This window comes from Podarcis bocagei (genome assembly GCF_964188305.1).
Source record: "Podarcis bocagei genome assembly, chromosome: 18".
Lineage (NCBI taxonomy): Eukaryota > Metazoa > Chordata > Lepidosauria > Squamata > Lacertidae > Podarcis > Podarcis bocagei.
This window is the reverse complement of record NC_138144.1, coordinates 6,976,236-7,002,677: the sequence shown is the minus strand read 5'-3', so window position 1 is coordinate 7,002,677 and position 26,442 is coordinate 6,976,236. Positions and strand designations below refer to the sequence as shown.

Here is a 26,442-nt window from a genome sequence, read left to right as displayed (position 1 = left end):
CACCAGACCTTCTTATATGATCTAAGCGTAGAGGGTGCGACAGATGCTAATACTATTGCAGAATGTTTTCTGTGGAGGGTGTAACATCGGTGGAAAGGGGGGATACTTTGGACCTGAACCCCATGAAATCACACCAGACCTTCTTATATGATCTAAGCGTAGAGGGTGCGACAGATGCTCATGCTCCCTTAATCACTTCACGTCTCCAAGGATCCACAGGTGCTCCGGAACGGGTTCTGGCAGTGGCTGAGCCCTGGGAGCTAATGCTCGGAAGCGAGGCACTGGAGGACGAATGATCGGAGTAGGCGCGACACTCTCTCAGAACGCGATGACTGTTTAGCCAGTATGTTGACCACTGCCTGGTTATCAGTTCTGAAGCACACCCGGCAATTCTGGAACTCCTCAGTCCAAATGTGAACAGCCACAACTAAGGGGGGGGGGACTCCAGAAAAGTGAGATCCCACGTGATAGCCTCGCCTTGCACCTCTGCTGGCCATTGTCGAGCACACCAGCGTCCCCTAAAGAATAAACTGAAGCCCAAGGACCCAGAGGCATCAGTGAACCTGGAAATCTGAGGACAGGTTGAGGATTTCCTGCCATAAGGAGACTCCATTGTAGCGTTCCAGAAACGTGATCCAGATCTCAAGGTCTGTCTTAACCGATTTTGGGAGTCTTACCCTGTGGAGCGGTTTGTTTGTTTGTTTTGTTTTGTTTTGTTATTTTATTTATTTTATTTTTATACTAATAAACCCACATAACCAAGGAAGTCGCAAAGAGACCTCGTCCTTTTCCTCATTCCCTTGGAGGCACCTAGGACGGCTTCCATGTTTTCCCGACGAGCAGCCTCCAGGAAACAAGATCCCACCACCATGTATCCCGTTGACAGTACTGAGGATGGCATTTCTCCGCATTATTCATTTATTCATTTTTATTTATTCATATTTATTCCTTTATTTACTGATGTACTGAATCTATATCCTGTTCTCTCCCTGGAGGTGTCAGGGCGGTTCAGAGAGCAAAATCAAAATATAAAACCACAATATATATAATCAAAATAAAAAACTACTACCCAATCACAGCCTCTGCCCTCCCCCCACATTTTAAAAGGGCTTAGGATGCCTGGGATTCAAGGCTGGGACTCCTTCATCTGGCTGTTGTCCATCCCTGACTCTCTCACCTCTTCTTAAAAACCTCCAATGAATCATAGAATGGGAGACTTGGAAAGGGACCCCAAGGTCCTCTACTCCAACCCTCTGCAACGCTAAAGCATCCCTAACAGATGGCCATCCCACCTCTGCTTCAAAGCCTCCAAGGAAGGAGAGTTCATGGTCGGATCCAGCTCCTTCTTTGGTCCTTGGGAGCAAAGTTCAGGCCAAACTTCCAATTCCCCAAAACACCTTTTGACTTTTCATCATCATGTTTTTCTCCAGCTCTGCACCTGCCGCTTGAGCCATTCAAGACTTCAGAAAGTTTTTGTGATGAAACTTATTCCACTTGGAATAATCAAAATTATAATCATCTCATCTTCTGAAAGCCCAGGAGATATTTCTGGAGATTGCATGAGCCTCGGAAAGCAACATGACAATATTAATTGCGCTGTGTCTGGGAAAGAAAAAGTTGGTGCAGAGAATTTTTCCTGTGTTGGAGACAGACTGAGTGAAGATGCAGAGCTGGCGAAAGAGGGGTGTGCCTGCCTTGTGCTTCCTAGCTCCAAAGGTAGAGCTGAAAACCACCCAGATTGGGAAAGCCCAGGCAGTCTGGCCTTGCAAGAGTCTTTGGGTTCTTCTGTGTTGTCTTCTTGGCAGGTAAGAGGAGGAGGAGGCAGAGCCAGAATGAGATCCCTGCTCCTTCTGTTGCTGCTTCCGCTGCTCAAGATGCCCTTTGGAGTCTGCGGGAACCACAAGGCGAAATGTCCCTTGAATCTGGTCAGGGATGAATTGGATGCTCGCAATTACTACCGGCCTGGACAGTTTCTCATCAGTGGGATCATATCTCCAAAACGCTTATATAAGGAAACTCCATACGTCTTTTCTCAGACACCCTTGGCCAGGAATGCGGGGTATATAAAATCATATGTGGATGGGTTTCATGGTCCTCCAGTCCTTGTAATGGTTCCTATTTATCAAGGAAAGAGCCCCTTTCTCAGGCCTGGGGAGCCAAGGCTGTCCTCATGTTCCAGGTCTACCCTGCCCTGACCATTGGTCTTGCTGGCTGGGCTGATGGGAGCTGGGGGTCCACTAAAAGATTCCACCCAAACCTTTCCCATTTCCTTGTTTCCTGGGTCTTCCTTAGTGAAACACTCTCCTACCTATGGATGCACTGAATTTCCCCACCTGCAGGATACCATGAAACTCAGACAATTCAACCTTTGAGCTCTGGAAATTGCCTGAGTTTCATGGCTTCCTGCAGGTGGGGAAATTCAGTGCAAACTTTTGAACCCTGACCAGATTCATTGGCATTCTTGCATTCTTCTATTATATCCTTATACTGATATAATATTATAAATGACCATCAACAAACTGTCGTTAAAGAATGCTATAGTTTTAAAAATGGATTTTTTAAATCCTACAGATTAACGTTTGGCGGATGGAGAGCAGGAAATATGTGCTTTAATTAAAATGATAAATAAAATAATATGAGTCAGGAGACTTCCTTGTTAGTGGAGTCTAAAATGTGAAAAGGAATTATTCCTTTTCTTCTCTCTCTCTCTCTCTCTCTCTCTCTCTCTCTCTCACACACACACACACACACACACACACACACACACACAACTGGTCTCATTTCTAACTAGAGATCTCCAAATTTTTATTCTATACTAGGCTGTAAATGGTATGATATTAATGCAATAGGATTAATCAATACATACTAATCTTTTTGGATCATATAATGTCCTCACCCCAATTCGTATGAATGCCAGTTTCACTCTTTTTAAAGAATTCATTTATTGCAGGTACATAAGTAGGATCTACGGGTACATGTTGTCTTTCCCGCTCACCATCCTAGAGATCAACCAGGATCTCAGGCTCTTACCCAACATCACCCTGGGCTACAACCTCTATGAGAACTATTTCGATGCAAGGATGACTTCGGACGCCATGCTAGAGCTGCTTGCAGGCAGTGGATGCAATGTTCCCAATTATCACTGTGGAGAACAGAATCACCTGCTGGCTGTTCTTGAAAGAAGCAACACTTTCATCTCAAGAGTGATTTCAGCCTTGTCAGGCATCTACAAAATCCCACAGGTAAGTAGTGGGAGAGCATGGAGGGAAAGAGAATTTCAACTGCATAAAATTCTATTTTCTCTTTGGAGGGGTCAAGTGGGGATATTTTTCAAAATGGGAAAATCTTGAGCTATGGATTCAACATCCCTTATTCAAAACTGAGCCTTCACTAACTTGACACCTCCAGATGTTTCCGACTAAAACTCCCATCAGCCTCAGCCAGCAGAGATTTAGATAGATCTCAGTCATTTCATATGATTAAATACCCGTTATGCTGAAAGTAAAATAAATTGGTGATCTTTTGCTTTCCTTGCTAGATGAGTTATGGCTTCACTTCCCAGATTCTCGAAGGTAAAACCCTGTTCCCTTTTGTCTACCGGATGACTCCCAAAGAGGAAAGTCAGTACCAGGGGATTGTTGAATTGCTCCTGTATTTTGGATGGACGTGGATTGGCCTCTTCACTCCAGACAATGACAATGGAGAAAGATTTGTGAGCGCTGTGAAACCTCTGCTGCTCAGCAAAGGGATCTGCATTGCTTTAACAAAAAAAGTACCAGAAAATGATCTAGATCAATTTATCAGGCCTGGGGAACCTTTTTTCCTATGGAGACAAGTTGGGGTATTTTTTTACTATGCAACCAATTCAATGAGCATCATTCTACTCCTGGCAATAAACACGGCATATGAGAAGGAAATAGGGGCAAAAGTCTGGATCACAACAGCTTTGCTGGAAATTAGAACTGACTTTAAGATACCTCCAAATATATTCCAGCGCCTCCATGGTTCTCTGTCCTTTGCAATTCAGACCAGAATAAGGAGCAGCAAAGGTGACAACTATAAATCGCCGTCCAATCTTGTGGATTCTTTGGATGAAGGATTTCAGTGTTCATATTCAAAGCATTTGTTGTCCGTGAAAGGCAGGATAAGATGCAGAGAGGAGGAGAAACTGGAGTCGTTACCCCAAGAGGAGCGTGAGAGAGTCCTGTCTTTTGACAGCTATAGCACTTACATCAATGTTCAAGCTGTGGCTCAGGCCTTGCATGCTTCGCTTTCATCTAGATCCCAGAGGAGGCTGATGGTGGAGGAAGGAGAGCAATGGGGACCCCAAAGGCTACAACCGTGGCAGGTATTTCCTTCCCCTTTTTGCAAACTGCAGTCCACACAGATGCTGATCTTGACGGGGATAGACCTATAAAATATCAGAGTTAGTATTAGTAATAGTAGCAGACCGCCCAACATATCTCTGATGAAAATAGAACTATCCCATTCCATAATGATAATCTTACTGTTTATAGCCAGGGCTACTTTCAGAGGGGAACTCACTGGAACTCAGTTTTGGCACCTTTCAGGTGGGTGCCATTGCCATTCTCAGAGGGCGGTGTTCATGGTGAGTTCCGGCACCTTCTTTTCTAGAATAGCACTGTTTATACATCTTCTTCAGTTGCCTCAGCACTCTGAGCAGCTCCCAAAATAAAGAAATTCATACTAAAATATTGAACATTTAAAAATTCCCTATATAGGATTGGACAGCTTGTGGGTTGGGTAACTCCACATCCGCCAACATTTCTCCAATGTACATAGGGACATTCTAAGGAAAAGTGGGAAATTCCAGGATCAAATGGAAAACTGTCTCTAATCCAGGGATGTCCCTGGAAAATTGGGGCACTTGCAGGCTCTGTAGTAATAGAAATGGCTGAATAGGAATTCCAGTCTACATGAGATACACGCAGCCCCAAATCATAAGAGGTCGAAGTGAGTAGGACTGAGATATCCATCTTGGCTTCAAGCTTTCTCAGTGCTGGTGCTTTCCCCTGTCATTCCAGCTTCACCCTTTCTTGAGAGAAATCCAGTGTCTGAATACTTCCAGAGGCAGGCTGTGCTTGGATGAGAACTGGGAGCTACCAGGAGACTTCGATATTATGAACTGGGTGATGTCTCCCAATAAGTCTCATGTCGTTGTGAAAATTGGGAATATAAGGAGAGAGACATCTGCTAGCATAAAGTTCACCATTAACCCAGAAGCCATTGAGTGGCCCAAGAAATTCAACAAGGTAGGGGGAATCACAGAGAGGGGAGGCTAGGAGATCCCAGCTTTCCTTGAACAACTGCTGCAAAATGGCTATATCAGGTTGACCAATGATGTCTTGACCGTCCAATAACAACTGCAACCGCCACTCCTTCTTTCCACAGCAGCTGTGATAGGAGGGGAATTTGTGGTGCTCACAGAAAGGATAGAGCCCAGAGTTCCTTAGAAAAGACATCATCTATTTCCAAGCCAGACAGAGAATTTAAAAATTCTGGACAGAATCTTCGACAGAAAGGACTACGTAGATAAGAAGAAAAGGGAAAACACCTAGGATAAGGGGAAATACCTAGTAAAAGTGAACTGTTGGGTTTTCATACATGCAGGAGGATGGAAAGCAATTTATTTTAGAAATGATAATTACTAATTTATTGTGGATTTTTTAATTTGTGGAGTAAGCTCACTTGTAGATGTTGCAAACATTAAACTATTGTACGTGCAGGAATTGAGAAGCGCACAGCTGTTGGTGAAGGATGAGAAGTTAAAAACAAACAAACCCTATTGTAATGTAAGGTAATGTTAAGGAATGGCATATGAACTAGAAATAACTAGGACATTCATCAGCAATAAGAGGAAACCTTGCATGCCTCAAGAACAGAGTGAGGAAAACCAATATTTGGAAAAGTCATAATAAATGTGTCTTAATTAGTCGTTGAGAGATTATCAGAATCCTGAACTTTGGGGAAACCACATTTTAGACTCCATTGCCATTTTCTTTGAAGATTTATTAAGCAAGGAAGCAGGTAAACGGAGAAGAGGAAAGAGAGTTCTGTGGTGCAAACCTCAGTTGTCCTGAACGAATTATGAAGAACAAGATATTCTGGTCACCCCAATGGTCAGTGGGGGCTTGAAAGGACCCTGATGGGGGGTCAAAGGCTGCAGTCCAGAGATCAGTTTCAATTCACCCTATGTGTGAATTACATACACACAAATACTCCTAACTGTTCCTCTTTCTTGCACCTTCTTGTCTTCCTGGTTAGGCCGTGCCTCGTTCCAGGTGTACAGAAAGATGTCGACCGGGATATGCCAAGGTGGTTCTAGAAGAAAAGCCCATTTGCTGCTATGCTTGTGCTTGGTGTGCGGAAGGGACCTTCTCCGCCCAGGAATGTGGGTGACGCCAAGGGGGAAGGTATTTCTGGAGAGAGTAAACACAGGTCAGAAATTCAGTCTCACCCACTTTTTGTGAGATTTCTGCAGACATTGGGGAATGTGGATTCTTCCTCAACATCCATAGGATTAATCAACTTTATTACGTCCAGGAAGGGCGTTGAAAGGAGTGGCCATAAGGAAGAAATTTCTGGGGTTGAAAGTGGGCAGCTGTGAGAGGAATTCCCACAAACATTCCTTTTTTATTTTTTATACCAAGTCACACCAAAAAGGAAATAATTTTGATATTTATAAAAAATAATGGACAGGTGATGCAAACCAGCAAATTTTTAATAGCAAAAGCGCAAAAAATATAAACAATACTTCAGATGAAAATTATTACAATATAATCAATGGACTGTTTTGATCTCACTACTATGAACATTGCATGGAAGCAACAGAAAACTGCATTTAAAATGTCAAATTAAAGAGCTGTTTCTTCAGGATTAGGCAGGATGCAAAAAAATGCAGTTAACAGAAGTGGAGTGCTCATTGCTACTCAGTTTATCCTAGATCACAATGTTGCTTTACCTATTATAACATTCTTATTTCCTGAGGTCCACCACAGAGTTTTTCAAAATGTAGCAGAGCACAGATCATTAGGGATGTAAGTGATGCTGCAGCCACTCTTTTTCCTCTTCCTCAGATGCAGAACATTGCACCAAATGCTCAGAAGATCACCATTCAAACAAGGACAGAGATCAATGTGTCCCCAAGATTATCACCTTCCTGACTTATGGAGAACATTTAGGAATGTTTTTAGCTTCCGTTGCCCTCTTCTTATCTATAACAGCAGGCACTGTGTTGGGAATCTTCATTAAATACAAGGAAACTCCCATAGTCAAAGCCAACAACCGGGACCTCTCCTACATCCTCCTCGTCTCCCTCCTGCTTTCCTTTTTGTCCTCCTTCCTCTTCATCGGGCGCCCAAGGAAACAGACCTGCCTTCTCCGACAAACGGCCTTCAGCATCATCTTCTCAGTTGCTGTTTCTTCTGTCTTGGCAAAGACCATCACGGTGGTGCTGGCCTTCCTGGCCACAAAGCCCGGGAACAGGGTGAGGAAATGGCTGGGCAAGAGTCTGGCCAACTCCATTGTCATCTCCTGTTCTGGGGGGCAAGTTCTCATCTGCACCATCTGGCTGGGCTCTTCTCCCCCATTCCCAGAGCCCGACATGCGCTCCCAGCTGGAAGAGATCATCCTGCAATGCAACGAAGGGTCTGTGGCCATGTTTTACGTTGCCCTCGGCTACCTGGGCTTCTTGGCTGCCACCTGCTTCACGGTGGCTTTCCTAGCCAGGAAGCTGCCTGGCTCCTTCAACGAAGCCAAGCTGATCACCTTCAGCATGCTGGTCTTCTGCAGTGTTTGGGTGTCTTTTGTGCCCACCTACCTGAGCACCAAGGGCAAGTACATGGTGGCCGTGCAGATCTTCTCTATGTTGGCCTCCAGTGCTGGGCTTCTGGGCTGCATCTTCCTTCCCAAGTGTTACATTATTGTGCTGAGGCCTGATCTGAACACAAAGGAGCACCTGACAACCAGAAATTAAGGGGAAATGTGATTCTTAAAATAGTCCATGTTCATGATGTCCAGAAGTGCATAAAGGAAACACACCTGCTCATCCATGTTGCTCATTCTTCATCTGTGAAAGAGATTGTGTTCATTCTTAGCCCAACTTTTATGTAGTCCTGTTCACATGAACTGTAAGATGGGAGGAAATGTTTTGCTACCTTGCTTTGCCAAGGATTACAATGAGTCTTGATGTACTGCCCGTAGTTTGTAAACTATTATCTTTTAATAATTTTGTGTTTGGGGAACTTATATTTCTCTCACAACAAGATAGTCTAGAGGGAGATAGGAGTTGGGTTTTTTAGTCTTTTTGCTTTGCTATTAACCATATCAATTCTGATATTCAACAATACTTTCTAGTTATGTCATTTCTAGATATTCAAATACCTGTGCTCCATTTTCTACAAGTATGCTGTATCATCTAGAAGTTCACTTCACATCATTCCATTCTCCTAAACTTTGTATATTAATAAATTGAGAAATTCATTTAAGTTCTCTTCTGTCGTTTGTTGGTTTAATTTCTGTATTCTGTAAGCTCTGCTCCCTGTTCCAAAGAGTAGCAACTGACCTTAGCCAAGTCTTGACTGGAGTCCAATGGATTTTATTGCGTTGTCCAGGATATGACACATTGTGCACTGATGTTGAGTCGATCACCAGATTACGAGTGAACCAGCAACAAGTTCAGCATTGGAGGGAAGCAATGAGATGAAGCCAGATAGTTGTATTCCCTGCCTGCCAAACCTTATAAGAGGAGGCATCTTATGCTCAGTCAGGAAGGAAGAGCGAGAGGCCTCCTCCTCCTACTCAGGTTCCTCCCATTCAGGTCCCCATTTATAGAGCAAAACCAAGATCAGATGGGAAGTGAAAATAATTGACAGAACAGCCACTGGTAAAGCATTTAGATTCATTAGCTATGATTGCATCCTACTTAGACTTTCATCTCTCCGGACTAGTGGAAAGCATGTGGTTCGAGGACCCAATCCCCCCCAAAGTGGAATGAATACACAAGGACACGTGATATAAGGTTAATGGGCAAGAAAAGGCCACAACTTTATTGATTACAGCAAGTGAAAAGGTATTGGCTTAGGCATTGGATTACGCCAGCTGACTCCACCCCCTCAGAGAGGGGTGAGTCTGAAACAAGGGGGTTTATTCACCAGTAGGTGGAGCCTGTTGATGCTAATCCAACTATAGGCTCTCCCCCGATGTCACCGAGGGTCGTGCCATGGCCTCCTGCCAAGCAGGCATCGGACAGAATACACAACCGCCAGATTCCTTTAACGGAATACCCAAAAATGGAAGGCATAGGCGATGGCCACACCTAGCCCTTCGACACACCACAACACATTATTCCAATGCCTAACCTACCCACCAATACCACGAAAGTTGTGACAATTGCTACGAGGTAGGCGAAAAAACCAAAAAGCCTAATGCCAAATGGAAAAATTCCTACCAGGCCCCCCGGACAACCAGGGCGACCAACCGAAGGTCCATAGCAAGGCCAAGGAAAACGAAGACCCTGAGCTCAAAGGGAGTGGAGGGTGGGTGAATCGCGATGGGACGATGGCGAAGAATGAGGCTGGGGAGAGGCTGGCACCGCAGCAAAAGGCTGCTGAACACGCCCCCTCGGAGGCACCTGGTTGGGTGCCTGCCGATGGGCGTGGGCGCCAGCCAGGTGAGTGGGAGGCAGGGGGCTAACGCCCCCCGCTAGAGGCGGAGCTCGGGCTCCCGCCCACAACCACTCCCCTCTCTTCCAGGAGGAGAGTCTTTACTAAACACTTATTCTTATAGCAATTCAACCTGTAGCAATCCAATGAAGGCTCCTATATAAATTTAATAATTAAGGTCCCAAGAAAGCTGACTGGGTTATTTACGTATGCAACCACAGCAGCTAGAACTTTATATGCACAGAAGTGGAAAGAGGGAGGATTGGCTTATGAAACTGGGGGAATATGCTGAAATGGTGAAATTACCTGCTAAACTAAGAGGACATGAGGATGAATCTTTTCAGGAAGAATGGAGACCATTGATATTTGTCAAACTATCATCCATACATGAAGTCAAAGGCAGGATTTGAAATATAAGCAGCGGATGACTGAAATACGACATTGGGGCTTTGATAATAAAAACATGTTTTTTAAAACATCTGATAAAAAGAAGTAATAAAAACCAACATAGAGAAGGGGAGGTGGGGAGTCAAGAAGAAATTGTGTGGGGTTTTTTGTTTTTTTGTTTTAAACTGTATGCGAAGACAAGTGATTGGAATATCTGTGGAGACATAATAATTATAAATTTTATAAAAAATGTAGTAAAGAAAGCATTCACCCAGATTCTTAGGAAGTTGAGGTAATTTGATTCTGTTTTATAATTTTAACTTTTGGAAGGCCTCCTCCTCCAACTCAGGTTCCTCCCATTCAGGTCCCCATTTATACAGCAAAACCAAGATCAGATGGGCAAGTGAAAATATTTGACAGAACAGCCAATGATGAAGCATTTAGAATAGGTTAATAAGCCAAGATTGCATCCTACTTAAACTTTCAACACTTCAAATTGGTGGAAAGCTTACTAAGTTCTCAGTCTTATAGCAATTCAACCTGTAGAATTCCAATGAAGGGTGCAATATAAAATTAATAAATAAAGGTCCTAAGAAAGCTGACTAGTTTATGTATGTGTGCAACCACAGCAGCTAGAGATTTATATGCACAGAAATGGAAAGAGTTCCCCACCAAAGAGGAATGGCTTATGAAACTGGGGGAAAATGCTGAAATGGTGAAATTACCATCCAAAATGATGGATTGTTTAAGGAAGAATGGAGACCAGGGATATATTATCTGTCAAACCATCATCCATACATGAAGTCAAAGGCAGAGGATTATTGAAATACGACATGGGGGCTTACATAATAAAAGCATATATATTTTAAAACATCTGATAAAAAGGAGTAATAAAAACAAACATTGAGAAAGGAGAGGTGGGGAGTCAAGAAGAAATTACGTATTTATTTTTACAAACTGTATAAGAAGAAAAGTGTTTTGGAATATCTATGGAGACTTTATTAAATTTATTTTTTTTAAATATATTTTTATTAAGGAACCATCCAGATTCTTAGGAAGTTGAGGTAATATGAGCCTGTTTTATTATTTAAACTTTTTGTATGTTCTGAAGTAAGTTTGTAAACTTTTTTATGATTGTCCTGCCTTATCTTTACGTAAAGCGCTTTGGGAGTTATTGGCCTAAACGTGCGGTACGTGGATTTTATGAAACAAATGAAATGAGTAAGTAAGTAAGTAAGGAGTAAATGCTAATAAATAAATGGATAAAGAATAATAAAACTGCTAGAATGCTAGCCTGGTGCAACGGTCTTGGCGCCTCAATGTGCCTGCTCTTTCTTACATATATTGCCCCCACCTCACTGAACCACCCTTGAAACCAATGCTAACTATCCCAGACTATTCTGTGGGGGACCTAGGTGTGGGGGATAACCAGTGAGCTGGAGTCTCAAGCAGAGCAGATGTTTTTAAAATAACAATAAAGATTTGTTTTAAAACCAGGTAGTATAATACAAGTGGAGAAACTTAGGTTACTTCAGTAATAATACGCTAGTTCACTTCAATTCGTTTTCACAGGTTTCAGCTTTATAGTTTGGTTCCTTTCTAAGGCGGTACTTTCCTTCAGTTAAAGGTAAAGGGACCCCTAACAGTTAAGTCCAGTCGCGGACGACTCTGGGGTTGCGGCGCTCATCTCGCTTTATTGGCCGAGGGAGCCAGCGTTTGTCCGCAGGTCATGTGGCCAGCATGTCTGGGTCATGTGGCCAGCATGACTAAGCCGCTTCTGGAGAACCAGAGGAGCGCACGGAAACGCCATTTACCTTCCCACTGGAGTGGTACCTATTTATCTACTTGCACTTTGATGTTCTTTCAAACTGCTAGGTTAGCAGGAGCAGGGACCGAGCAACGGGAGCTCACCCCGTCAGAGGGATTCGAACCACCGACCTAGGCAAGCCCTAGGCTCTTTGGTTTAGACCACAGCACCATCCGCGTCCCTCTTTTCCTTCAGTTACCCACCCCTTTAACAAATCCAGCTCCTGAGGGACTTTCAGTAACAGTCTTAAGGGTTCACCACACGCACCCTTCCTTCACTGGGTTTTGGAGGTCTCTTCTTTCCTCAGAAGAGTCTCTCCCCTCCAGACTAGTTTGAGACCTCAGTAGACCTCAGCTCCTACTTCTGTCTCAGCCTCAGTCTCCCAGCAAGATCTGGTCCTATTACTCCCGCAGGACACTACACTCAGACACAACACTCAGTCCTTCACTGTACAGTGGAGTGGACGTTTTCTCCAGAACCAGCTCGGTCTCCTCAACACTCTTTGTATATCAACCTGACTCTTATCCTATCTCCCTACCTAACTCCCAACCTCCTTCCTCAACCAGCTCAACTCAACCAACCACACCACCCTCAACAGCCCAACTCCCTGTCTCCCTCCAACGCCTCTCTTTTAAAACTCTCCCTCCTGGAACCTCAGCCAATCAGAGGCTGCCGTTCTTTCACCATTTCCTGGCAGGAGAAAAAAGTAAAAAAGAAATACTTATGGAACCAACTTTTCCGTCACACCTGGCTTCTGCACACACAATTGTTTACAAGAAGAGAAGTTTCTGCTCAAAGACGAGGAGCAAGTTGGCTCCATGTGCAACAGAAGGTCTCCTTCCGTAGAACATGTCGAAGGGGAAGGGAGAGTCGAAATTTCAGAGCAACATTTCTCCCCTCAACCATCCCCAGAGAGCTTCCCTCTGTTGGAGAAGCCTTTCAAAGATGGGGTGGAAATTCACTTGAAGTGGCTTTGAAGCCACCAAGGAGCTACTTCCCTTCATTGAGAGAACCAGAAGGGAGCGGCAGGAATCAAGCAGCCCAGACCCACCCAAGGTGGCCAGAGGGTGGGCTTGAGAAAACCCTCCCCATCGCAGGCTCCACCAGTCTCTGTCTCTAGAAGCCTCAAAGAAACAAGATCCCACCGCCATGTATCCCGTTGACAGTAATGAGGATGGTATTTCTCTGCATTCTCCACTGGTTGATATTTATTTCTTCATTTCTTGAATCTATATACTGCCCTATCCCAGAGGCCTCATGGTTGTTCACAGAACAAAATCAAAATATAAAGCCACAATATATATAATCAAAATAAAAACACCAACCCAATAACACGCTCCACCCCCCCCCCCAAAAAAAGATGACTGTCCGACATCTGCTTCAAAACCTCCAAGGAAGGAGAGTCGATGGTCGGATCCAGCTCCTTCTTTGCTCCTTGGGAGCAAAGTTCAGGCCAAACTTCCAACTCCCAAACACACCCCTTGACTTCTGCCCATCATGTTTTTCTCCAGCTCTGCACCTGCCGCTTGAGCCAGTCAAGAATCCAGAAAGTTAGTGTGATGAAACTTATATCTGGAATTAGCCAAACTAAGAGAATCAATAAGAAATCATTCAGGAAAATGAATAGGATGTTTATTAAAATTACATGATGAAATATGTTCCCCATGATTACTCTCGGTGGAGCATAGACTAAATTCCACAGAGTTAAGAGAATGGTCTTTTGTACAATGAGAACAGACACAGAAATTTTAAGAAATGAGGAATTAGGAACCGTATAGAGGTAGAAGGAAGTTATTAACAAATCAGGGAATAAAACCAGAGATTAGACATAAATAAGAAAAGTAAGAGTAGCGAGGAGAAATTGATAAGGTGAAGATTAAAAGGACTTCTTGATGGAAATATATGTTTATACAAATGTCGCTGATGGTTTGTATCTCTTAAAAAACTGTATGTATTTGATAAGATTCTTCCTTTAACTTTCTATTTTTTTCTATTTCTCGATATTCTTTCTCTTCTTTCCCCCCCTTCTTTTCTATTTTCTATTTTCTCTTTGTGTAAATTGTTTCTTTCATTACAGAACAATATGTTTGATTTGTGTATTTCTTAATGTGTAGATAAAGATTGTAAAAAAACAATCCATCATTTTGTCCTCTGAGTTTAGACATTTCATCATATTCCATCAGTTTCATCAGAAGGGATCGGCTAGAATCAAGCCTGTTTTTCTCCAGCTCTGCACCTGCCGCTTGAGCCATTCAGGATTCCAGAAAGTTTTTGTGATGAAACTTATTCCACTTGGAATAATCAAAATTATAGTCATCTCATCTTCTGAAAGCTCAGGAGATATTTCGGGAGATTGCATGAGCCTCGGAAAGCAACATGACAATATTAATTGCGCTGTGTCTGGGAAAGAAAAAGTTGGTACAGAGAATATTTCCTGTGTTGGAGACAGACTGAGTCAAGATGCAGAGCTGGCGAAAGAGGGGTGTGCCTGCCTTGTGCTTCCTAGCTCCGAAGGTATAGTTGAAAACCATCCAGATTGGGAAAGCCCACCCAGGTTGGTCTTGCAAGAATCTTTGGGTTCTTCTGTTTTGTCTCCTTGGCAGGTAAGAGGAGGAGGAGGCAGAGCCAGAATGAGATCCCTGCTCCTTCTGTTGCTGCTTCTGCTGCTCATGATGCCCTTTGGAGTCTGCGGGAACCACAGGGCGAAATGCCCCTTGAATCTGGTCAGGGATCAAACGGATGCTCGCAATTACTACCGGCCTGGAGAGTTTCTCATGAGTGGGATCATCTCTCCAAAACGCTTATATAAGGAAACTCCATATGTCTTTTCTCAGACACCCTTCGCCAGCACTGAAGAGTATGTACTTCACAGTTTCACGGTCCTCCAGTCCTTCTAGTGGTTCCTATTTATCAAGGAAAAAGCGCCTTTCTCAGGGCTAGGGAGCCAAGGCTGTCCTCATGTTGCAGGTCTACCCTACCCTGACCATTGGTCTTGCTGGCTGGGCTGATGGGAGCGGGGGGTCCACTAAAAGATTCCACCCAAACCTCTCCCATTTCCTTGTTCCCTGGGTCTTCATTAGTGAAACACTCTCCTACCTATGGATGCACTGAATTTCCCCACCTGCAGGATGCCATGAAACTCAGGCAATTCAACCTTTGAGCTCTGGAAATTGCCTGAGTTTCATGGCTTCCTGCAGGTGGGGAAATTCAGTGCAAACTTTTGACACAACTTTATTAAATTTCAAATGTGGGTAGACCTTGGCTCAGGCTTTGGGCGTTCTCCCTCCCCGGTCCCCAGCCGAGGACCTAGGGAGCATCAGGGTTATCCAGTGTGGGGGGGGGATGGGCCGGCTCTGGAGAACATATGTTCAAGCAGAGATGGCCGCCCCCGTAACGCCGCCGCTGCAGGAGAGAGCAATGACGACCTTTCGGTGTACGGCCAAAGCCTCCCTTCAGAAAACCCCTTTAACGGGGAACCCTGGTATCGCCGCCGCAAGATGAAGATGGACAAAAGGATTCCGCCCAAGGCCTGATACCGCCAAAGTTGTGACGTTTTGCTACGGGAAAGGCGAAACCTGCCAATGCAGGGAAATTCCTTTCTGGCCCTTTAACAGCGACCTTAACGTAGCAGCGCCCGCATACCTGTGAAGAAAAGTTAACCTGCAAAACCTGTGAAGAAAAGTTAACCTGCAAAATAAGACATTAACTGAGGGTGGGTAGGGTGGGAGAAGCTCTGGAGCCAAGTGAGGAATCCTAGGTAAGATCTTCCCTCTATTGTGTGGGCAGGTAATCCCTCCCCTACCTGGCCTGGTCTCCTTGGCAACGCTTCCCCCAGGTGGGATTGGACAACTGACTGAGGTAGGCGGAGACCTCCAGGTATCCCACCTGAGGGAAGGCAAAGCCAAGCCTATGCTGTTGGGGCCGCTCCAGATCTAGGGGCTGCACGCGTCCACGCAAAGGCTGCCCCCCGTTTTAAGCGGGGAGCGGTCATTATTCCTTTTCTACACACACACACACACACACACACACACACACAAAACTGGTCTCATTTCTAACTAGACATCTCCAAATTTTTATTCTATACTAGGCTGTAAATGGTTTGATATTACTGCAATAGGATTAATCAATACATACTAATCTTTTTGGATCATATAATGTTCCCACCCCAATTCGTATGAATGCCAGTTTCACTCTTTTTAAAAAATTCATTTGTTGCAGGGACGGAACTAGGATCTTCTGGTACATGTTGTCTTTCCTGTTCACCATCCAAGAGATCAACCAGGATCTCAGGCTCTTACCCAACATCACCCTGGGCTACAACCTCTATGAGAACCATTGCGATGCAAGGATGACTTCGGACGCCATGCTAGAGCTGCTTGCAGGCAGTGGACGCAATATTCCCAATTATCACTGTGGAGAACAGAATCACCTGCTGGCTGTTCTTGAAAGAAGCAACACTTTCATCTCAAGAGTGATTTCAGCCTTGTCAGGCATCTACAAAATCCCACAGGTAAGTAGTGGGAGAGCATGGAAGCACAGAGGATTTCAGCTGCGTAAAATTCTATTTTCTCTTTGGAGGGGTCAAGTGGGGATATTTTTAAAAATGGGAAAATCCTGAGCTATGGATTCAACATCCATTATTCAAAACTGAGCCTTCACCAACTTGACACCTCCAGATGTTTCCGACTAAAACTCCCATCAGCCTCAGCCAGCAGAGATTTAGATAGATATCAGGCATTTCATATGATTAAATACCCGTTATGCTGAAAGTAAAATAAATTGGTGATCTTTTGCTTTCCTTGCTAGATCAGTTATGGCTTCACTGCCCAGGTTCTCGAAGGTAAAACCCTGTTCCCTTTTGTCTACCGGATGACTCCCAAAGAGGAAAGTCAGTACCAGGGGATTGTTGAATTGCTCCTGTATTTCGGATGGACGTGGATTGGCCTCTTCACTCCAGACAATGACAATGGAGAAAGATTTGTGAGCGCTGTGAAACCTCTGCTGCTCAGCAAAGGGATCTGCATTGCTTTAACAAAAAAAGTACCAGAAAATGATCTAGATCAATTTATCAGGCCTGGGGAACCTTTTTTCCTATGGAGACAAGTTGGGGTATTTTTTTACTATGCAACCAATGCAATGGGCATCATTCTACTCCTGGCAATAAACACGGCATATGAGAAGGAAATAGGGGCAAAAGTCTGGATCACAACAGCTTTGCTAGAAATTAGAACTGACTTTAAGATACCTCCAAATATATTCCAGTGCCTCCATGGTTCTCTGTCCTTTGCAATTCAGACCAGAATAAGGAGCAGCAAAGGTGACAACTATAAATCGCCGTCCAATCTTGTGGATTCTTTGGATGAAGGATTTCAGTGTTCATATTCAAAGCATTTGTTGTCCGTGAAAGGCAGGATAAGATGCAGAGAGGAGGAGAAACTGGAGTCGTTACCCCAAGAGGAGCGTGAGAGAGTCCTGTCTTTTGACAGCTATAGCACTTACATCAATGTTAAAGCTGTGGCTCAGGCCTTGCATGCTTCGCTTTCATCTAGATCCCAGAGGAGGCTGATGGTGGAGGAAGGAGAGCAATGGGGACCCCAAAGGCTACAGCCGTGGCAGGTATTTCCTTCCCCTTTTTGCAAACTGCAGTCCACACAGATGCTGATCTTGACTGGGGATAGACCTATAAAATATCAGAGTTAGTATTAGTAATAGTAGCAGACCGCCCAACATATCTCTGATGAAAATAGAACCATCCCATTCCATAATGATAATCTTACTGTTTATAGCCAGGGCTACTTTCAGAGGGGAACTCGCTGGAACTCAGTTCTGGCACCTTTCAGGAGGGTGCCATTGCCATTCTCAGAGGGAGGTGTTCATGGAGAGTTCCGGCACCTTCTTTTCTAGAATAGCACTGTTTATAGATCTTCTTCAGTTGCCTCAGCACTCTGAACAGCTCCCAAAATAAAGAAATTCATACTAAAATATTGAACATTTAAAAATTCCCTATATAGGATTGGACAGCTTGTGGGTTGGGTAACTCCACATCCGCCAACATTTCTCCAATGTACATAGGGACATTCTAAGGAAAAGTGGGAAATTCCAGGATCAAATGGAAAACTGTCTCTAATCCAGGGATGTCCCTGGAAAATTGGGGCACTTGCAGGCTCTGTAGTAATAGAAATGGCTGAATAGGAATTCCAGTCTACATGAGATACACGCAGGCCCCAAATCATAAGAGGTTGAAGTGAGTAGGACTGAGATATCCATCTTGGCTTCAAGCTTTCTCAGTGCTGGTACTTTCCCCTGTCATTCCAGCTTCTCCCTTTCTTGAGAGAAATCCGGTGTCTGAATACTTCCAGAGGCAGGCTGTGCTTGGATGAGAACTGGGAGCTACCAGGAGACTTCGATATTATGAACTGGGTGATGTCTCCCAATAAGTCTCATGTCGTTGTGAAAATTGGGAATATAAGGAGAGAGACATCTGCTAGCATAAAGTTCACCATTAACCCAGAAGCCATTGAGTGGCCCAAGAAATTCAACAAGGTAAGGGGAATCACAGAGAGGGGAGGCTAGGAGATCCCAGCTTTCCTTGAACAACTGCTGCAAAATGGCTATATCAGGTTGACCAATGATGTCTTAACCGTCCAATAACAACTGTAACCACCACTCCTTCTTTCCACAGCAGCTGAGATAGGAAGGGAATTTGGGGTGCTCACAGAAAGGATAGAGCCCAGAGGTCCTTAGAAAAGACATCATCTATTTCCAAGCCAGACAGAGAATTTAAAAATTCTGGACAGAATCTTCGACAGAAAGGACTACGTAGATAAGAAGAAAAGGGAAAACACCTAGGGGAAAGGGGAAATACCTAGTAAAAGTGAACTATTGGGTTATCATACATGCAGGAGGATGGAAAGCAATTTATTTTAGAAATGATAATTACTAATTTATTGTGGATTTTTTAATTTGTGGAGTAAGCTTACTTGTAGATGTTGCAAACGTTAAACTATTGTACGTGCAGGAATTGAGAAGCGCACAGCTGTTGGTGAAGGATGAGAAGTTAAAAACAAACAAACCCTATTGTAATGTAAGGTAATGTTAAGGAATGACATATGAACTAGAAATAACTAGGACATTCATCAGCAATAAGAGGAAACCTTGCATGCCTCAAGAACAGAGTGAGGAAAACCAATATTTGGAAAAGTCATAATAAATGTGTCTTAATTAGTCGTTGAGAGATTATCAGAATCCTGAACTTTGGGGAAATCACATTTCAGACTCCATTGCCATTTTCTTTGAAGATTTATTAAACAGGGAAGCAGGTAAACAGAGAAGAGGAAAGAGAGTTCTGTGGCGCAAACCTCAGTTGTCCTGAATGAATTATGAAGAACAAGATATTCTGGTCACCCCAATGGTCAGTGGGGGGTTGAAAGGACCCTGATGAGGGGGTCAAAGGCTGCAGTCCAGAGATCCGTTTGAATTCACTCTATGAGTGAGTTACATACAAACAAATACTCCTAACTGTTCCTCTTTCTTGCACCTTCTTGTCTTCCTGGTTAGGCCGTGCCTCGTTCCAGGTGTACAGAAAGATGTCGACCTGGATATGCCAAGGTGGTTCTAGAAGAAAAGCCCATTTGCTGCTATGCTTGTGCTCGGTGTGCGGAAGGGACCTTCTCCGCCCAGGAAGGTGGGTGACTCCAAGGGGGAAGGTATTTCTGGAGAGAGTAAACACAGGTCAGAAATCCAGTCCCAAACACTTTTTGTGAGATTTCTGCAGACATTGGGGAATGTGGATTCTTCCTCGACATCCATAGGATTAATCAACTTTATTACGTCCAGGAAGGGCGTTGAAAGGAGGGTGGCCATAAGGAAGAAATCTCTGGGGTTGAAAGTGGGCAGCTGTGAGAGGAATTCCCACAAACATTCCTTTTTTATTTTTTATACCAAGTCACACCAAAAAGGAAATAATTTTGATATTTATAAAAAATAATGGACAGGTGATGCAAACCAGCAAATTTTTAATAGCAAAAGCGCAAAAAATATAAACAATACTTCAGATGAAAATTATTACATAATCAATGGACTGTTTTGATCTCACTACTATGAACATTGCATGGAAGCAACAGAAAACTGCATTTAAAATGTCAAATTAAAGAGCTGTTTCTTCAGGATTAGGCAGGATCCAAAAAAATGCAGTTAACAGAAGTGGAGTGCTCATTGCTACTCAGTTTATCCTAGATCACAATGTTGCTTTACCTATTATAACATTCTTATTTCCTGAGGTCCACCACAGAGTTTTTCAAAATGTAATTGAGTTCAGATCATTAGGGATGTAAGTGATGCTGCAGCCACTCTTTTTCCTCTTCCTCAGATGCAGAACATTGCACCAAATGCTCAGAAGATCACCATTCAAACAAGGACAGAGATCAATGTGTCCCCAAGATTATCACCTTCCTGACTTATGGAGAATATTTAGGAATGTTTTTAGCTTCCGTTGCCCTCTTCTTATCTATAACAGCAGGCACTGTGTTGGGAATCTTCATTAAATACAAGGACACTCCCATAGTCAAAGCCAACAACCGGGACCTCTCCTACATCCTGCTCGTCTCCCTCCTGCTTTCCTTTTTGTCCTCCCTCCTCTTCATCGGGCGCCCAAGGAAAGAGACCTGCCTTCTCCGACAAACGGTCTTCAGCATCATCTTCTCAGTTGCTGTTTCTTCTGTCTTGGCAAAGACCATCACGGTGGTGCTGGCCTTCCTGGCCACAAAGCCCGGGAACAGGGTGAGGAGATGGCTGGGCAAGAGTCTGGCCAACTCCATTGTCATCTCCTCTTCTGGGGGGCAAGTTCTCATCTGCACCATCTGGCTGGGCTCTTCTCCCCCATTCCCAGAGCCTGACATGCACTCCCAGGTGGAAGAGATCATCCTGCAATGCAACGAAGGGTCTGTGGCCATGTTTTACGTTGTCCTCGGCTACCTGGGCTTCTTGGCTGCCACCTGCTTCACGGTGGCTTTCCTAGCCAGGAAGCTGCCCGGCTCCTTCAACGAAGCCAAGCTGATCACCTTCAGCATGCTGGTCTTCTGTAGTGTTTGGGTGTCATTTGTGCCCACCTACCTGAGCACCAAGGGCAAGTACATGGTGGCCGTGCAGATCTTCTCTATGTTGGCCTCCAGCGCTGGGCTTCTGGGCTGCATCTTCCTTCCCAAGTGCTACATTATTGTGCTGAGGCCTGATCTGAACACAAAGGAGCACCTGACAACCAGAAATTAAGGGGACATCTGATTCTTAAAACATTCCATGTTCCTGATGTCAAGAAGTGCCTAAAGGAAACACACCTGCTCATCCATGTTGCTCCTTCTCCACCTCTGAAAGAGATTGTGTTCATTCTTAGCCCAACTTTTATGTAGTTCTGTTCACATGAACCGGAAGATGGGAGGAAATGTTTTGCTACCTTGCTTTGCCCATGACTACAAAGAGCCCTTGTGTACTGCCCGTAGTTTGTAAACTATTATCTTTTAATAATTTTGTGTTTGGGGAACTTATATTTCTCTCACAACAAGATAGTCTAGAGGGAGATAGGAGTTAGGTTTTTTTGGTCTGTTTGCTTTGCTATTAACCATATCAATTCTGATATTCAACAATACTTTCTAGTTATGTCATTTCTAGATATTCAAATACCTGTGCTCCATTTTCTACCGGTATACTGAATCATTCAGAAGTTCACTTCACATCATTTCATTCTCCTAAACTTTGTATATTAATAAATTGAGAAATTCATTTAAGTTCTCTTCCGTAGTCTGCTGGTTTAATTTCTGTATTGTGTAAGCTCTGCTCCCTGTTCCAAAGAGTAGCAACTGACCTTAGCCAAGCCTTGACTGGAGTACAATGGATTTTATTGCGTTGTCCAGGATATGACACATTGTGCACTGATGTTGAGTGGATCACCAGATTACGAGTGAGCCAGCAACAAGTTTAGCATTGGAGGTAATCAATGAGACGAAGCCAGATAGTTGTATTCCCTGCCTGCCAAACCTTTTCAGAGGAGGCATCTTATGCTCAGTCAGGAAGGAAGAGCGAGAGGCCTCCTCCTCCTACTCAGGTTCCTCCCATTCAGGCCCCATTTATAGAGCAAAACCAAGATCAGATGGGAAGTGAAAATAATTGACAGAACAGCCACTGATGAAGCATTTAGATTCATTAGCCAAGATTGCATCCTACTTAGACTTTCATCTCTCCAGACTAGTGGAAAGCTTACTAAACACTTATTCTTATAGCAATTCTACCTGTAGCAATCCAAAGAAGGCTCCTATATAAATTTAATAATTAAAGGCCCACAGAAAGCTGAGTGGGTTATTTATGTTTGCAACCACAGCAGCTAGAACTTTATTTGCACAGAAGTGGAAAGAGGGAGGATTGGCTTTTGAAACTGGGGGAATATGTTGAAATGGTGAAATTACCTGCTAAACATGAGGACGAATCTTTTCAGGAAGAATGGAGACCATTGATATCTTATTTGTCAAACTATCATCCATTTGATGTTGTTTAGTTGTTTAGTCGTGTCCGACTCTTCGTGACCAGAGCATGCCAGGCACTCCTGTCTTCCACTGCCTCCCACAGTTTGGTCAGGCTCATGTTCGTAGCTTCGAGAACACTGTCCAACCATCTTGTCCTCTGTCGTCCCCTTCTCCTTGTGCCCTCAATCTTTCCCAACATCAGGGTCTTTTCCAGGGAGTCTTCTCTTCTCATGAGGTGGCCAAAGTATTGGAGCCTCAGCTTCACGATCTGTCCTTCGAGTGAGCACTCAGGGCTAATATCCTTAAGAATGGATGCATTTGATCTTTTTGCAGTCCATGGGACTCTCAAGAGTCTCTTTCAGCACCATAATTCAAAAGCATCAATTCTTCGGCGATCAGCCTTCTTTATGGTCTAGCTCTCACTTCCATACATCACTATTGGGAAAACCATGGCTTTAACTATACGGACCTTTGTTGGCAAGGTGATGTCTCTACTTTTTAAGATGCTGTCTAGGTTTGCCATTGCCTTTCTCCCAAGGAGCAGGCGTCTTTTAATTTCGTGACTGCTGTCACCATCTGCAGTGGTCATGGAGCCCAAGAAAATAAAATATCTCACTGCCTCCATTTCTTCCCCTTCTATTTGCCAGGAGGTGATGGGACCAGTGGCCATGATCTTAGTTTTTTTGATGTTGAGCTTCAGACCATATTTTGCACTCTCCTCTTTCACTCTCATTAAAAGGTTCTTTAATTCCTCCTCTCTTTCTGCCATCAAGGTTGTGTCATCTGCATATCTGAGGTTGTTGATATTTCTTCCAGCGACCTTAATTCTGGCTTGGGATTCATCCAGCCCAGCCTTTCGCATCATGAATTCTGCATATAAATTATATAAGCAGGGAGACAATATACAGCCTTGCCATACTCCTTTCCCAATTTTGAACCAGTCAGTTGTTCCATATCCAGTTCTAACTGTAGCTTCTTGTCCCACATAGAGATTTCTCAGGAGACAGATGAGGTGATCAGGCACTCCCATTTCTTTAAGAACTTGCCATAGTTTGCTGTGGTCGACACAGTCAAAGGCTTTTGTATAGTCAATGAAGCAGAAGTAGATGTCTTTCTGGAACTCTCTAGCTTTCTCCATAATCCAGCGCATGTTTGCAATTTGATCTCTGGTTCCTCTGCCCCTACGAAATCCAGCTTGCACTTCTGGGAGTTCTCGGTCCACATACTGCTTAAGCCTGCCGTGTAGAATTTTAAGCATAACCTTGCTAGTGTGTGAAATGAGTGCAATTGTCCGCTAGTTGGAGCATTCTTTGGCACTGCCCTTCTTTGGGATTGGGATGTAGACTGATCTTCTCCAATCCTCTGGCCACTGCTGAGTTTTCCAAACTTGCTGGCATATTGAGTGTAGCACCTTAACAGCATCATTGTTTAAAATTTTAAATAGTTCAGCTGGAATATCATCACTTCCACTGGCCTTGTTATTAGCAGTGCTTTCTAAGGCCCATTTGACTTCACTCTTCAGGATGTCTGGCTCAAGGTCAGCAACCACACTACCTGGGGTGTATGAGACATCCATTTCTTTCTGGTATAATTCCTCTGTGTATTCTTGCCACCTCTTCTTGATGTCTTCTGCTTCTGTTAGGTCCTTTCCACTTTTGTCTTTTATTATGGTAATCTTTGTATGAAATGTTCCTTTCATATCTCCAATTTTCTTGAACAGATCTCTGGTTTTCCCCATTCTGTTGTTTTCCTCTATTTCTTTGCATTGCTCGTTTAAGAAGGCCTTCTTGTCTCTCCTTACTATTTTTTGGAAATCTGCATTCAATTTCCTGTATCTTTCACTATCTCCGTCGCATTTTTCTTGCCTTCTCTCCCCTGCTATTTGTAAGGCTTCATTGGACAGCCACTTTGCTTTCTTGCATTTCCTTTTCATTGGGATGGTTTTCTTTGCTGCCTCCTGTATAATGTTGCGAGCCTCCATCCATAGTTCTTCAGGCACTCTGTCCACCAAATCTAAATCCTTAAACCTGTTGCTCACTTCCACTGTGTATTCATAAGGGATTTGACTTAGATTGTATCTTACTGGCCCAGTGGTTTTTCCTACTTTCTTCAGTTTAAGCTTGAATTTTGCTATAAGAAGCCGATGATCTGAGCCACAGTCAGCTCCAGGTCTTGTTTTTGCTGACTGTATAGAGCTTCTCCATCTTTGGCTGCAGAGAATATAATCAATCTGATTTCGATGCTGCCCATCTGGTGTTGACTATGAGGGCCACTCCATTTCTTTTACAGGTTTCTTGACCACAGTAGTAGATATGATGGTCATCTGAACTGAATTCGCCCATTCCCATCCATTTTAGTTCACTGATGCCCAGGATGTCAATATTTATTCTTGCCATCTCATTTTTGACCACATCCAACTTACCAAGGTTCATGGTTCTTACATTCCAGATTCCTATGCAATATTTTTCTTTATAGCATTGGACTTTCCTTTCGCTTCCAGGCATATCCGCAACTGAGCGTCCTTTCGGCTTTGGCCCAGCCGATTCATCAGCTCTGAATCTACTTCTACTTGTCCTCCGCTCTTCCTCAGTACCATGTTGGGTGCCTTCCGACCTGAGGGGCTCATCTTCCAGTGTCATAACTTTTATATGCCTGTTGCCTTTGTCCATGGAGTTTTCTTGGCAGGGATACTGGAGTGGCTTGCCGATTCCTGCTCCAGGTGGATCACGTTTGGTCAAAACTCTCCACTATGACCTGTCCATCTTGGGTGGCCCTGCACGGCATGGCTCATAGCTTCTCTGAGTTATTCAAGCCCCTTCGCCACGGCAAGGCAGTGATCCATGAAGGGGACTATCATCCATACATGAAGTCAAAGGCAGGATTTGACATATAAGCAGCGCATTACTGAAATACGACATTGGGGCTTTGATAATAAAAACAGGTTTTTTAAAACATCTGATAAAAAGAAGTAATAAAAACAAACATAGAGAAGGGGGTGGGGAGTCAAGAAGAAAATGTGTGGGGTTTTTGTTTGTTTTTTTAAACTGTATACGAAGACAAGTGATTGGAATATCTCTGGAGACTTAATAATTTTTTTAAAATTTTTTTTTAATGTAATAATGAAAACATCCACCCAGATTCTTAGGAACTTGAGGTAATTTGATTCTGTTTTATTATTTTAACTTTTGGAATGCACTAAAGTAAGACTGTAAAATTTGTTATGATCATCCTGACTTATCTTGACGTAAGGCACTCTAGGGGTGATTGGCAAAAATAGTGCATGGAATTTATGAAAGATTAAATAAGTAAGTAAGAAAGTAAATAAATAATAATAAATAAATTCATAAAGAATAACAAAGCTGCTAGAATGCTAGCCTGGCTTCTGCGCACAAAATTTGTTTATGAGTAGAAAAGCTTCTGCTCAAAGACGAGGAGCAAGTTGGCTCCATATGCAACAGAAGCTCTCCTTCCGCAGAACATGTCGAAGGGGAAGGGAGAGTCGAAAGTTCAGAGCAACATTTCTCCCCTCAACCAACCCCAGAGAGCTTCCCTCTGTTGGAGAAGCCTTTCAAAGAGGGGGTGGAAATTCACTTGAAGTGGCTTCAAAACCACCAACATGCTACTTCCCTTCAGGGGGAGAACCAGAAGGGATTGGCAGGAATCAAATCCACCCAAAGTGGCCAACTAGAAGAAGAAGAGTTTGGATTTCATATCCCGCTTTATAACTACCCTAAGGAGTCTCAAAGCGGCCAACAATCTCCTTTCCCTTCCTCCCCCACAACAAACACTCTGTGAGGTGAGTGAGGCTGAGAGACGAGAGAAGTGTGACTAGCCCAAGGTCACCCAGCAGCTGCATGTGGAGGAGCGGGGAAGCGAACCCGGTTCACCAGATTACAAGTCCACCGCTCTTAACCACTGAACCACACTGGCTCTATAAAGCATCTCTAACAGATAGCCATCCAAACTCTGCTTCAAAACCTCCAAGGAAGGAGAGTCCATGGTCGGATCCAGCTCCTTCTTTGGTCCTTGGGAGCAAAGTTCAGGCCAAACTTCC

The 26,442-nt window shown here is 43.7% G+C and overlaps 2 protein-coding genes across 2 annotated transcripts in view; both read left to right on the top strand.

Moving 5' to 3' along the window:
- Positions 1–21,304, top strand: part of LOC308577467 (vomeronasal type-2 receptor 26-like) — a 42,528-nt gene extending 21,224 nt beyond the window's left edge. The window contains exons 2-7 of the mRNA XM_081177676.1: positions 14,293–14,734; positions 16,096–16,387; positions 16,684–17,493; positions 18,193–18,420; positions 19,435–19,561; positions 20,246–21,304. Of these exons, the coding sequence (XP_081033802.1) occupies positions 14,508–14,734; positions 16,096–16,387; positions 16,684–17,493; positions 18,193–18,420; positions 19,435–19,561; positions 20,246–21,144 (2,583 nt within the window). The 5' untranslated portion in view covers positions 14,293–14,507 and the 3' untranslated portion in view covers positions 21,145–21,304. The remainder of the gene's footprint in view (positions 1–14,292; positions 14,735–16,095; positions 16,388–16,683; positions 17,494–18,192; positions 18,421–19,434; positions 19,562–20,245) is intronic.
- LOC308577745 (vomeronasal type-2 receptor 26-like) lies at positions 1,833–8,209 on the top strand (the record flags this gene model as incomplete). Its single annotated transcript, XM_081178171.1, has 6 exons — positions 1,833–2,059; positions 2,951–3,242; positions 3,539–4,348; positions 5,046–5,273; positions 6,286–6,412; positions 7,098–8,209. 6 exons carry the CDS (start codon positions 1,833–1,835, stop codon positions 7,994–7,996), a joined length of 2,583 nt encoding a protein of 860 aa, XP_081034297.1. The 3' UTR covers positions 7,997–8,209.
- Positions 21,305–26,442: the final 5,138 nt, after the last annotated feature.